Here is a 14,690-nt window from a genome sequence, read left to right as displayed (position 1 = left end):
GTTCCAGGAGGGTGTCGTCAATGGGGTTGTTTGATTTTTAAAATGCATAAAAGCTGAGCCAAGTACTTTGCCAACTAACCGAAAAATTCGTTTTTTGGATTACTGAACTATATGCAAATCGGTTCGAACTTTTGCGCTTTTACCTGCTTTGCAGGCACATGTAACGTGGCTGCCGAGCGCTTTCTTCGTTTTGCCGTCTTAACAACAAAGCGCATTAAAGTTGACAAAATGTTTCTTCCTCAAACTATCGGAGAAGTGCTGGACTGGAAAAAAGTTTAACCAACCTGGGTTTACGTGAAGCAGAGATGCCCTAGAAAGAACGGAGTATCTTATGAAACTCATATTTTGTTTTAATAAAAATTGTGTACCAGGCTTAGGATTATTTTAAAGTTTTATAAAAGATAGTACATCGGGATCCTAACTCAAGTTATAGAAATTAAATGTGCAATTTTGGGTTCCGGTACTGAGAGCCCGTAAAATTCGGACAAAGTTAACATGAAAATGGGTAAAATTTCGAACACCTACTAAAAAAAATATTTTAACGTAGATTAGACAATTCAACCAAGAGTTTATAAAGGTATACTTCATCAAAATCAGTATACAATAACTCAAGTTATAGTATTTATAAGAGAAGTTTTGGAGTCCGGTATTAATACCTCCTTGAAATACGGAAAAATCTAACATGAAAATGGTCTAAAATTTTGACCCTGGCCAATTAGAAATATTTAAATGAAAGTGATTAGAGAATTTAACCACAAATTAAATGAGGTATCCCACATCAAAATAGGTAAGCAATAGCTCAAGTTATAGAATTTAGAAGTGCAGTTTTGTGGTCCAGTACTAAGAGGCCTTGAAAATGCGGAAAAATCTAACATGAAAATGGGGGGATTTTGACCCACGCCAAATAGAAATATTTAAATGAAGATTACTAGAGAATTCAACCACAAATTCATAGAGGTATCCAACATAAGAATCGGTGTACAATAACTCAAGTTATGGAATCTAGAAGTGTAGATATAGGGTCTCGTACTGAAAACCCCTGAAAATGCGGAAAAATCTAACATGAAAATGGGGGGTAAAATTTTGACCCTCGCCAAATAGAAATATTTTAATGTATATCGCTAGAGAATTCATCCAGAAATTTAAAGAGGTATCCCACATCAAAATCGGTGTACAATAACTCAAGTTATGGAGTCTAGAAGTTCAATTTTAGGGTCTGGAACTGAAAGCCCCTGAAAGTGCGGAAAAATCTAACATGAAAATGGGGTAAAATTTTGACCCACGCCAAATATAAATATTTAAATGAAGATTATTAGAGAATTCAATCCCAAGCTCAAAAAGGTATGCCACTTCTAAATCGGAGTCAGATTATCCGAGTTATGGAAGTTAGAAGTGCAGTTTTGGGACCCCATTCTAAAAGCAACTGGGTTTACGGAAAATTCGAACATGAAAATGGGGTAAAATTTTGACCCACGCCAAATAGAAATATTTAAATGTAGATTATTAGATAATTCAACTACAAATTGAATGAGGTATCTCACATAAAAATCGGTGTACAATTACTTAAGTTATGGAACCTAGAAGTGTAGATATAGGGTCTAGTACTGAAATCCCCTGAAAATGCGGAAAAATCTAACATGAAAATGGGGGGTAAAATTTTGACCCTCGCCAAATAGAAATATTTTAATGTATATCGCTAGAGAATTCATCCAGAAATTTAAAGAGGTATCCCACATCAAAATCGGTGTACAATAACTCAAGTTATGGAGTCTAGAAGTTCAATTTTAGGGTCTGGAACTGAAAGCCCCTGAAAGTGCGGAAAAATCTAACATGAAAATGGGGTAAAATTTTGACCCACGCCAAATATAAATATTTAAATGAAGATTATTAGAGAATTCAATCCCAAGCTCAAAAAGGTATGCCACTTCTAAATCGGAGTCAGATTATCCGAGTTATGGAAGTTAGAAGTGCAGTTTTGGGACCCCATTCTAAAAGCAACTGGGTTTACGGAAAATTCGAACATGAAAATGGGGTAAAATTTTGACCCACGCCAAATAGAAATATTTAAATGTAGATTATTAGATAATTCAACTACAAATTGAATGAGGTATCTCACATAAAAATCGGTGTACAATTACTTAAGTTATGGAACCTAGAAGTGTAGATATAGGGTCTAGTACTGAAATCCCCTGAAAATGCGGAAAAATCTAACATAAAAATGGGGTAAAATTTTGACCTTCGCGAAAAGGAAATATTTTAATGCAGATCATTAGAGAATTCAATCACAAATTGAATGAGGTATCCCACATCAAAATCGGTTCACAAGAACTTAAGTTATGGAATTTAGAAAGGCAGTTTTGGGGTCCAGTATTAAAAGCCCTTGAAAGTAAAGAAAATTCTAACATGAAAATGGGGTAAAAATTTGACCCACGCCAAAAAGAAATATTTAGTAGTAGATTACTAGAGAATTCAACCACAAATTCATAGAGGTACCCCACATCAAAATCAGTATACAATAACTAAAGTTATATAACTTAGAAGTGCAGCTTTGGGGTTTGACATGGATGTGTCCTACCTGCAACTCGGGATCCCTGGATCCCTATCCCTGTAGGGTATCGAAATCCGTTCAGTGCGTTACCGTTTTGCCGCCTACATGCGCTTGTGTGTGTGCCGAAATTGACAGATAAACTTTCGTTTCGAGTGTGTGTGGGTGAGCGTGGCGAGTGCGTGCGTGCGACGGGGACGGAAGACGGCTTTTGTGTGCATGCAAAGCTTGCCGGAAATTTGCCAGTTCAACGCGAAACGACAAAAAGCCGGCGGAAAAGAAAGCAAAGGAAGAGAGTAGGAGAAATGCGAAGGGAAGTTGCAGCAGGGCGCTCGGCGCACACCGAAATGAACTGCAAAGCTGTTCAAAGTTGTTTTTCTGTTTTGGCGCGACCGCATTATGCAATCGAGCAAGAGGTAGTGGGTGGCGCCGCCCGCTCTGACGCGCCCACACACACACACACACACACTCGGTGGGGAAGACAATGTGGCCATTGTCGCCATTATGGCGCACGCCAAGAGGCGATTTGGCCAATGCCTTGGCCATAAACTGCAACATTTGGGCTATCAGCATTTGGTTACGCTTCATTTGGCCAAGCAGCCGTGGAGGCACACCCCACCCCTCCCCGCCGCCCCAGCGGACTAGCAGCATGTGAATGACCGCCGAGCAGGTGGGCGCCGCTGAGCAGCCGAGCGGCGGGCCGCCGTGACCTACGCTCTCGGAGGGAGCCAGGCGAATGCCCAAAAGCAGGCTACGCGGGCGGTGTTTCGATGCCAGGCGTTCCCTGTCCTCTCTGCTGCTGTTAACGCCGAACTCACCACTTTTCGGAGTGGTTCTCTTTGCCAGCGCAGGCCAGCCTTCTCTTAAGCCGCTCTCGCTCTCTCGGCCCCTTGACTAGGTCAGTGTGTAACAGTCCCAGTTCCAGCGTTCCGCACACACGCCCACGTAACGGTAAGCTGCAGGATATGCCGCAATTTCTTAATACTGGCTGGGGGAAGGGAGAGGCAGAGAGAGCGGCTGGCTGCGACAACTGTTACACTCACCGTTATGATTATTGTTATTGTGATAATGTCAGCAGCATAAGCAGTCCTTGTTGTTGCTCCTGTTTTTGTTGCTGTGCTGCTCGGCTTTGCCGTTATTGTTTGGCTATTTGCTCGGTGGCGAAGTGACTTATCCTTCGGGCTAACGGGTATCCAAGAAACACTTAGGAAAAATAGTTACAAAAAGGATACTCTCTTATCCTGTCAAAATGGTTTAGATAGTTTTTAACAAAGAGTTCAATAAAAATTGTACAAAAAACAAAGTTGGAAAAGGACTAAAATTAATTCGGAATAAAAAAAAAAATATTCTTTTAACGAATTAAGAATAATAATGGCTGTAAAAAAATAAGGTTTCTTATATTCCGCAATTATTAGAATTTAAAGAGTTTTTCAAAATTTCTTAGGAAATAAAATTCATTTAATTCATTTTTAATTTTAAAATATTTTATTAAATTGTTGTTAGGCTTTACAAATATAAATATATTCTTATAAGAGGAAATGTTCTTGAAAAAAGCAAGACTATTTTGTTGAGTACAAAATGTTCTCAATAAGCTGGAATCGAGCTAAATTGGTTCTTAAAATCTAGTTGAGCTAAAAATGTTCTCAAAATAAGAAGGAAAAGTTAGTACTATTATATTATAGAATCATAAATATTAAAATCCAGCTCTTCTATATTGCATTTCCAGTACTTAAATTTGCTAATAAAAGCTGTTTCAAGAGCTCAACTCTTTTCTTTATTGGCAAACCCATGTTATGTTTGTTTTCTCGAGTGCAGCAAAAGAAAGGCAAACAAAAGTTTGGCCAGCGAGGCGTTCACTTTTATGGCGCCAATACTTAGTTGCCTGGCTTTTCTTTGCCGACTTCCCGGGGCTCTTCTCCCAGCTGCGAGCTCTCGAATCGATCCATTGATTTTCCCGCCTCATTTGCAAAGACACCACCTGCACCTGGGCCCTGGCTCCTCGGAGCTCATTTGAAATTTTGATTACATTGGCAACGCGCCGAAGAGGAACCTGTCAGCGACTGATACGCATTAATTACGTTACCTGTGCCCCTGCCTCCGCCATTACCTGGTGTAAAAAGCAACGCCTCAACGCTAGGCGGGGCCGCTTATTAAAATTGAATAAATTATGCAAAAGTGCGGGGGCCCGGCAGTGCGGAAAACCGGAGCCAATGCTCCTACGCCTGCCTGGCCTGGTTCCACGGGTGTACATGGGTACATAGACGTATCCACCTCTGGCTCCGCAAGATGGACACCGCATAATTAATTCCGGTCAGTCGCCGGCGGAGAGCGAAATGCAATCAGCATCTTAAGCTGCCAAAGTCAGGAGCTCGCAGGACCTCTACGCGGAGTGCCACTCATGTCATTTAGTGACGTCAGCCGGGGGCGTTCGCAGCTTATCGAGGGTTAAGGGGCAGCCATCCCCAATCATCAGTGGTTTGCTGAAAGAACCCTTGGGTGGAAATCGAAACGAGCCAGGGAAACTATTCACAGCAGCTTACAAGCTAGGAGCTACATACTTATCCTTTTTTTGGTTCCAAAATGGAAGATTGTATTTCAGTAGTCACTCATTTTTGGGTTATTATTTGTCCCTTTATTAGGTATTTTATTAAGGGATCAAAGGGATAAGAAATTTAAAATGTATCAAACTTTTAATTTTGTAATTGTGAACAACATTTTTCGCTTTAAGTGCAAATAAAATAAGGATTTTATTACGAGTCTAACAAGGTATATCCTTCCAGAAAGCGAAAGATTATGCAAAAGATATAGCTATAATTTGGAAATATTAGGATGATATGAATTAAAATGTTTTACTGAATTTCAATGTTTTTTATTTCACATCTAGCCAGTTTTTGACTTAAAGATTCAAGATCTTGAAGGTTAAAATCCGTTTCCGGTGAGTCAAGGCCAAGAGTAAATTTGGTAACAAATGAATGTGAGTGATTTTCCCAATGCACAAAAGGCAGCCAGCCATTTTCCATCTGTAGATGGCATCGCGAAAATTCGACAAGTATTTCGATTTCATGTTTCGCGCCCCACTAAATGCCCATTTAAGCGCCGCCAGCCGAATTTGCATACATTTATGGTTGTGGCAATAGTTTGGCCAACTTGCCCCTGAGCCGCCGGCTGACAACTGACTGTTTTGTTAACTCCACTCAGAACAAATCAAATACGCGTGGTGGTGTGCTGCTCTGGTGTTCGTTGATTCTTTAATGGTTTACACAAATAACAAGCCGCGGTAACATGGTCAACAATGTGGCTTACACCAAGGGTAGCTTGTTCCGACCAGCTTTGCCCACGAAACAGGTAATAATACTTTTTAAAAGTGCACTAACAGTGAAAATATTATGGTTTTACAGCAACTGTGAACTTATTTCCAATAAGCACCTATATTTTCTAGGCGATGCAAAAACTTTATAAAGTGCTTGCCTTATGTTATACAATATTAATAGACAATCAGCTAAGGCTAGGTTATAAATCTACTTTCTATATACAAGTTACTTTCTATACACTTAAATCTAGCCATTCGAAGGGCATCACTTTGTTGCAGTGATCGCTTGCAGTTCTTTTGGTCCTTTGGTCCTGTGGTTCCCTGTAAAGGACTTTCGTCCTGCCCTCGGAGATTCGCTCGAGTTGGAGGCCTTGCCAAATGGTCTGCCTGTCGGTTAATCATATGGGTGCTCCTTCCTTGAGGAAATTATCCCTAGAGTCCTGTGGTGGAGGTCCTGGCACAGGACGTCTTGCGCGGCGGCGGCAAATCAGATGTGTAGTTCTGATATCGCGACGAGCAGTTAATGGCCTGCGGGAACAAAAGGCGAGGGACTGAGAAAAATGATGGAAAATTGTCCAGATTTAATGCTTAAATGAAAATACACATAAAGTACTGACGGCCCGGTGAAGGCCATTCGCTGTTTTGGCCAAAATATTTGATTAATGATCTGTTTTGATGCACAGTCACTGGTAATGGGGCTTTCCAAACCCCCCTTCTGGCCATGGGGCGAAGGCTATTCCCTTGTCAAGGCCTCTGGCTGCGATTGTTGCCGTCGCTTTGCATTTGAATGATTAGATTTGATTCAATATTCAATTATTAAAGTGGTTTGAGGTGTTGAAATGCCGGCAGACAGGCAGCCCAGTTGCCAGGCAACCAAGCTGGGAACTGGGACGTCCGCAGGAATCCCCACCGATTGAGTGAGGAGTGCGAGGAGTTTGCATATAAATGATTTATGAATTTGCGCTTTGATTGAACTGCCTGAAATTGTTGATTAGTGCCTCGTCACAGGAGCAACAGCAACAACAGGAACAACAATAGAGCAGCTGGGAAAGCCGGGAAAGCTCTGGGGAAATGAATTAGGGCCTTTGAACCGCCGGCAGTTGAGGTCCTTGGCTTCCTAGGTGCGCTGTGCACTTCGCATTGTCCATGCCCCCTGCTCATTATTCGATTACGCCAAATGGACAACAGCGAAATGCTTTTAAAGCAGGCATTTAACTGCAAATTTGCCACGTATTTACCCATAACACAAATGCAAATACATCAGGTACTACTAAAAAGTGCCCGTATAAAAACAGTGGTTTTTATCATCCATAAACTGCTCTAGAGTCTAGAAAAAACATGCACAAATTCAGCAAATAAACAATACATTTTTCAAGTAATATTTGATTTGCTTACATTTACGTTTAATCCAAATATGGATGGGAAAAAACTGAGCAAACATTTTAATAAAGAGTTCAGCCAAGAATTAAGTCGCAAGCTTTTAAAAGGTACTAAATTTGTAAAACAAATGTAACAGTTTAAAATAAATGTATAGTATGTTTAATAAATTCTACATTAAAACAGCACCCAAATAATTCTGAATACTAAACTGCTTTACAAAAATGAATAGTGAAAAAATATATTAAAATAAAATTTAAACTTTAGAATTTTATATTAATTTCAAATACCAATAAAAGTAACATTGCTAAAATTGTCTTCAAAAAATAAAATGTTCTAAAATTGGATAAGAAAATACATAGATTCAGTATGAAAAATATTGGCTTAGTAAGTTTTTTTTAATAGAAAATGTTTGATTTGAATAGAATATTTCAGTGGAAAAATACAAAACCAATATTTACTCCGCCTTACAGTTATGTTTAATAGGTAGTTTTCTCAGAACTCACATCCTGGTTCGTCGTTGTCCACCTTTCAAGCCTCTTGGACTGCAGGCTCTATTGTTTTTGGTCATTGGGCAGGCGGTGAAAAGGGGAGAAAGCAGGGGAGAAATCGAACAGTTTGGCTCATGAATAAATACCCGTCCAATGGAAGGGCCCGTCACAGGGCCAATTAATCAGATTGACATATGCCCGACCGCGTGGAATTCCTATCCGCTTCCGGGTATTAACAAAAAATAGCATTCCGAACACGCTCGTGGCGCAAAACAATAGCAAAAAACCGGCAATACAAACAGCGGCTGAGCAATTTAATTAACGTAATTAATCTAATTTAATGACTTGACAAACACATCAATTAGCGAAAGGCAAACCAGGCCAGCATCGGCATCGCGAGTCCAGCAGCAGGAACACAATTTATATGCAAAGTGCCAAAAGCCTTGGCGGGAAAACACGCACCGCAGCGGGAAAACAAATTAAAATATTAAAATTAAGCCGCAAAATGATTGAAAGGAAATGTTTCGCTCTGCGGTGAAAGTAGGGCTAGCCGATCGATGAGTACCGCTGTGTTCTTCTTGAGCCCCGAGTTTGTGTCTGTTTGTCCCCAAAGTAATTAAAAGTAAGTAAATGGAAAACGCCACCCCCTCTCGGGGGGCGGTGGGCGTGGCTGTCCAGTGATTTGCCCACCCGCAAGGTTTTTGTATTTATGCAAATGGCCGCTGACCAAACGAATTAATGCGTCCCGAAAGTGAGTTGAATTGGAATGAGCCTCGCCGGCCGCGACTCCAAAAACTGCGGGCAGCCTGTCAGCCGTCTGTTTTCACTTTTTTCTCTGGTTTTTTACTTGGGGGGCGGAACGTCAACGGATGTCAATGAATTTACAGCGGGGGAAAGCTGGGGGAAAGCCGGGGAAAGCTGTGGAAAGCTATAAAAAGACCGAGCCGAAAAGAATGTAAGGCCTGTAATTTCCCATTGTCTCAGTGCGTTGCTAATTTGGGCCCATCTTTAAATAGACGAAGCCCCCCGCCGAAACGGCATCGTTTGCACTTTAAGGCCCAATTACTGTGCAATTTCATGGAAAATTGTGGAATGCATGCGAATGGCTTGCCGCCTCGTAAACTACTCCGATGCACTTCATTAAATTGACAAGACAAAAGATTTCCCCACACACACACATGGCATATCCAACCAATAATGGAAAATATTTCTTATATAAAAACGGGGGGAAAGAGTGCTCTTTTGTGTAAATGCCCAGCAGCTGCGAAACGTCGGATTGTTTTGCCCTGCTTTGCCGGCCTTATAAATAGAGAAATGAAGATGGACGGTCGGTCCATGATGATGATCCCATTTGACGCGGCTCGGCTGAGATTATTCTGTAAATTCTTTGTATTTATATCGTAAATATAAATTTTGATGCTTCGGCGTATGCGCGTTTTTCGCACTTAACTCATTAAAAGCGTTGCCCATCGAAAATGTTATGGGCAAACACGCGCAGAATTCTCTGCGAGATGAATTCTCTTTGCTTTTCTTCTGCCCCAATATTATGGTAAATTATTTAATTGCATTTTGAATTTTTGGCTTTTGATTCGAAATCAAAACATGGGCTCGTTTAAAATCTCATTAGGAATGGACGGGGAATGCTTATGAAATCACATCACATATGGGGCAATCGCTTTTCTTGTTTGTCAGTCAATAAATCAATGTGATGGCTCACTTGAAAATTATGACAAATAAAAGTTGGCAACCAAACGAAATGCAGGCGAAAACAATGGCTCTGAAAGTAGGCATATCCACCGGCAGTCGAATCATCGATATATTGACCCAGCACTCAGCTGTCGCCCGTTGGAGGACCCTTCATCCGCATACTTGGCCCCCAGCCACTCACCTTGTAGAAGGCCTTCCGGAAATTCTCGGAGAGGAAGGCGTACAGGAGCGGATTGATGCAGGAGCTGCTGTAGGCCAGTGTCTGGGCGGTGACCTGGATGATGAGTTTGGTGAGGGTGTTCGTCTCGATGACTCCCAGAGTCTTGAACAGCAGGATGAGCTGTGGAAAATGGGCCATATAATATTTGGGAATATTTATAAAGGTAACAAAGTATACCATACATAAAGTAAAGATTAATGTTGTTAGGGTCTTAAATTATTTAGAAAATAAGCAATGAACTATGACTTCGCATCAGTCTAAAGGGATAAAAAATTATAATAACATAATAAACATTCGTTTCTAAGCTAAATTTCATTTAACATAAATGGTTTTCCTAACTTTATAGTCAAACAAATAATGATTTTTTAATAAATCATTGTATATATATTCCGAAGTCGAATGATGACTAGCAAAATGTAGTTAAACAATTTTGGAAAAATACTTTTTGAAGGCAACACAGATTTAATGTGTAATGCAGAAAAGATTTCTGCGAAATAAGTTTTTAAAAATAAACAAAAATATTATAGAGATATAGAATGTTTCTAAAAAAAAAAGAAATGTTTATTTTAATACAGTAAAATTTTACAAAAACATTTTTTGATAGATTTATGGTATTTTAGTTTCAAAACAGTTTATTAGTCTTATTTTAAATATTTAATCAAAGAAAAAATGTTCCTAATAACCACTGCTGGCCAAAAACAAGTATATACCTCTATGATTTCTATTATGATCTTATATGACCCCTAATCCCTAGACTCACCTGCACGGGCAGCCAGAGCGAGGCGAAGGCGATGACCACGACGACGACGAGGCGGGTGACCCGCTTGCGACCACGCTGCGACTCCTTGGACATGCGGACCCCGGTTCCCTGGTGCCACAGCCGCATGATCATCCGCATGTACAGCCCGCTGATGATCATCAGGGGCAGCAAGTACGAGCTGACGAAGAAGGTGACCTGGTAGGTCTTCGGGCCCAGGAAGTCGTTCGTGGCGAACGTGCACATGCCGTAGGTGATGTTCTTCTTGGCATCGGTGTCCTCCTGCGGAAATCAATGGTAGAGAGCATTGAAGCGGTAGAAATCAGAGGGGGAATCGAACAGTGCGCATACGTCATGTTGCCGGTGACAGTTGCATGGCAGCCGAGCAACGTCAAACGGCCAACGGCCAACAGCCAAAAGCCAGACATCGTAAATAAAACTAAACTGTCATACGAATAGTTCGGTCCGTCGACAACTAACTCGCAATCTCACTTTGTTCCTCTGTCGCTGACACTCGGCTGACAAATTGTTCTGCCGGAGTTTTGGATTTGGCATGGGGATGGGGATGGGGGTGTATATTTCGGGTTTGGGCTAGACGAGACTGGTGTGCTGACGCTTAGGAGGGTCATAAACTGGCTGGCCTATCGTAAAAATATTTGCAGCCTTTTGTTTACATTTTGTTTACAATCTGCGCCTCTTTACCGCGCCCTGGCCATCGATTAATGCGTGTGGAAAATCGTATTTAAAAAATCTTTGCCGTTAATACGCGGGCAGAATGCTTACAAAAATGTTTGTTTATTACGCTGCCCTTGTTTTCGTTACACTGAACGAGAGGATTGAGTGTAAAGTTCGACAATCGGAATCTGTGCAGCGTCAAGTGGCCAAGGCCAGTGGAGTAGACCCTCCGCTGATTTATGGGTTAATTTGGTTCGCTTGTTTTCCGCCATCCGAAGAGGATGGCAAGCCCAGAGACTTAATAGACTTGACAAGCCATTAAGGCCTTTCCCTCGTCTCGTTTGGTTGCGAGAGAAAAGCACAATCAAACAGCTGTCAATCAATGCCATGACCTGGAATTTGGAGATCGCATATCTAGTTACGCAGTCGGACATATGTGAGCCTTTATGATTATTACCTATCGATTTCTAATAAAAAGATAATGGCACACGCTCACGGGGGGAGAGAGAGGGGGCCCTCATTCGCGGTACATGTGCAATGCGGCTGGGCGAAGTGTAATATGGAAATAATTAATAGCAAACTGTTAATTAACATGTTGATCAAACATGACTTAATTATGCCTTTTTATCGCCTGCTCCTTTGTATTTGCATACGCACGGCCAGATAACAAAGCAAAGCACACATATGAGCATTCAATTTGGCCTGTATTTTTCCAGCTTAATCCTTAGACAAAGCAAAGCAAACACATAAACAAACAATAATGCGACCCATTGGAACCCTGTGTCTCCTCCTCCTCCTCCCGCAAATTTTCCCCAACGTAAACAGGGCTAACAAAACCGAATGGGAGTGAAAAAAGTATATAACGAAGCGTGAAATGCCGTTTAATAAAATATTAGGTTACAATAACAACAGCCGGCGCAACTGTGGGCCATCGGCATCTCACAGATAAAGTAGCTCATCGATGGGATGATTCGTTTAATTAACCGCGACTCTTTTGCTTTCGGCAGAGGAAAAGAGAACAGTCTGTGGCACACATAAAAAGTTGGTCGTGTGCCATGCGGCATTCGCTGCTTTGGCGGTGGAAAATCTGTGGGAAAATGCCCCAGGGAAAATCGGTGACGTCAACAGGAAAATAACCCTTTTACGGGCCGTAATTGTTCGTAGTTGATATGTATAATGGTGAAATATGATATTTAGTGTAATGCAAAATATATAATTAAAGTGTTTATTTTGTAAGTCCAATAATGTCACCCATATCAACATTAAACCCCTTTCTTAAATACCTATTTTATATTATTCAATGAAAAATAAAAGCTATAAAAATATATAAGAGCTAAGAAAGTATGACTATATTTTATACATTTTTTTTAATATGTCTTCCTGTTTTACAAACAATTTATACTGTTAAAAAAATATTACCATTTTCTTTGGTCTAAAATAATATTTAATAAACTGTATAGACACAAAAAAAAACTACTGAAATGCCCAATTAAGACCAATGTAAATTTCCTAGCCTTTGTTTTACCCACCAACTTGAAAACCCCTTTATATTCAATATCGCCCGCTGATTTTCTGACCTTATACAAACAATGCATATCTCTGCCTATTATTCCGCAATTAAATCGCTTCTCGCACTTTTCGCACTTTTCGCATCGATCATAAGAGCTCAAAGTCCAGAAGGAGCTCTTCAAGGTCGCCACCCGCGAGCACATTTATCATACGCAGTGTGCGCCCGAAGTTCGCAAGTGCAAAGTTTCCATAATGACCACTTGTTACGACTTACGACTGCCCATGATTTACGTGCTTTTTGAATCAACAGTTGAAATTGAAAAAGCAAATGTGCATGGAGCTGGGAAAAAGGAAAATCCGAGGGGGCGGATAAAGACACCGCCAGTTGGCAAGTGTTTCTCGCTGGCTATCTGGTCTATAATTAAAAATTTATGAATTCAAAATAGCAAATTAGTAACAAAAACAAATCGGGCGCCGCTGCTGCAAAATTTTTAATATAAACACACAGGCAGAGAAAACAAGATGAAAGGGGGAAACTTTAATAGGGGGCATATAGTAAAAGCAAATGATTTGTATCAGGCAGGATCAGTCTTGGATCTTCCACCTTCTGTATTACGAGCCATTTAAATCTGTATCTATCTATAACCAAGAGGCGGCCAGGCATTGACGTGCAGCGCGAGGAATCTAACGAGGTGACGATGATGGAAAGCAATAAATTTGCCTGCTCCGTGTTCTTCGCAGCAGATTAAGGCACAGCAGGCCTCCCACCCAACCTCCTCCCACAACAGCAGCCAGCAAAACCGACTCCCACTTACCATCACATCGTGTGTGAAGAAGACCGGCATGGAGACGACCAGCACCACGATCCACAGGGTCACGATGGCAATCAGGGTGATGTTCTCCGTCCTCATCATCCGCGAGCGGATGGGATGCACCACGGCCAGGAAGCGATCGATGGACATCAGCACCAGCGTGTAGATGGAGGCGAAGGCAGTCACCACTATCAAGTACTGGACACTGCGGCACCAGAACCGGCCATATGGCCAGTAGTACACCATATAGTCGGTGGCCGTGAAGGGAATGCAGAGGACCACGAACATCAGGTCGGCGGCGGCCAGGTTCACGATCATCAGGTTGGTGGTGGAGCGCATGTTCTTGTTGAACACCACCACCAGGATGACCAGCAGGTTCCCGAAGAAGCCCGTAATGGCAATGGCCCCGAAGAAGAACGCCACTATCCAGGGCAAAGTGCCATTAATGGCCAGCCACTCTTCATCCGTGAAGAAAGAGGTAATATTCTCATCGTTTCTGGAAGCATTTAGGCTAATCTTCCCCAGCAAAGTAGCATTGTCCATGGTATCCATCTTTGTTCCTTGTACTTAGATCACTTTATTGGTTACTTCACTTGATTGTCAGGGACATTTTCAATTTTCCAACAATTTGGGGATATTTATTTTTACCCGTTCACAGTTCATTGAACTCGAATAACAAATTTCCAATTAGGAGATTTCCACCAGGCAGCCGCCACAAAAATTCAATTATCATGAGCAATACGAGGGCGCTGGCGAAACCGTCGAAAACCCGTAATGCATACGCCGTGTGGAACCGAAGCGAACCGGAATTGTTGGGTGGCAAAAGCAATTTGGTCCTTTGGCACGATAAGGGTAATTGTAGTAGGGTAGCCAGGTAAGACAACAATAAAAGGACATCCGGGGGAGCAGAGTTCAAAGGTCCGAAGGACACGTCCAAATCGGCGCCGACGCAGCCAAACTGTGCCGTGTCACACCCTTACGACAAGGAGCAGACCAGGATATTCCATCCTCGCAAGGACCTCGTTGCTGCACCTACACCATAAATTCAATATGATGTCTTTCTTTACGCTCCTCCGTTCACTTCGTTTCGGTTTCTGTTTGCGTTTCTCGGTTTCTGGGTTTTTTGTTTGGTTATTTTTTATTGACAAACGGAATGGCATAAATTTTGTGGCCATATAACCGCAGCTATAGCCGAAAAAATAAGCGTTTGTTTCGCCAGGGAACTGTGTATATTTTTCTCGATTCTAGCGTTTTTGGCCAATTTGAAAGTCCACACTGCACGCGTTC

The 14,690-nt window shown here is 41.6% G+C and overlaps 1 protein-coding gene across 1 annotated transcript; it reads right to left on the bottom strand.

Moving 5' to 3' along the window:
- Positions 1-5,774: 5,774 nt before the first annotated feature.
- On the bottom strand, positions 5,775-14,690 carry LOC108024851 (allatostatin-A receptor). The gene is made up of 4 exons (XM_017094992.3): positions 13,407-14,690; positions 10,411-10,689; positions 9,612-9,770; positions 5,775-6,383 (listed from the first exon to the last, which is right to left on the bottom strand). Exons 1-4 carry the CDS (start codon positions 13,953-13,955, stop codon positions 6,288-6,290), a joined length of 1,083 nt encoding a protein of 360 aa, XP_016950481.1. The 5' UTR covers positions 13,956-14,690; the 3' UTR covers positions 5,775-6,287.

The sequence above is a fragment of the Drosophila biarmipes genome, chromosome 3R, assembly GCF_025231255.1.
Source record: "Drosophila biarmipes strain raj3 chromosome 3R, RU_DBia_V1.1, whole genome shotgun sequence".
NCBI lineage: Eukaryota > Metazoa > Arthropoda > Insecta > Diptera > Drosophilidae > Drosophila > Drosophila biarmipes.
This window is presented reverse-complemented; position numbering and strand designations above follow the sequence as displayed.

What these genes read in the sequence shown, in the direction of transcription:
- LOC108024851 (XM_017094992.3), bottom strand. Translation starts at nt 13,955, where the DNA reads ATGGATACCATGGACAATGCTACTTTGCTGGGGAAGATTAGCCTAAAT. An exon ending in TCTTCACACACGATGTGATG is followed by an intron (nt 10,690 to 13,406) that starts GTAAGTGGGAGT and finishes TGATTTCCGCAG; the next exon opens with GAGGACACCGATGCCAAGAA. An exon ending in CGCTCTGGCTGCCCGTGCAG is followed by an intron (nt 9,771 to 10,410) that starts GTGAGTCTAGGG and finishes CATTTTCCACAG; the next exon opens with CTCATCCTGCTGTTCAAGAC.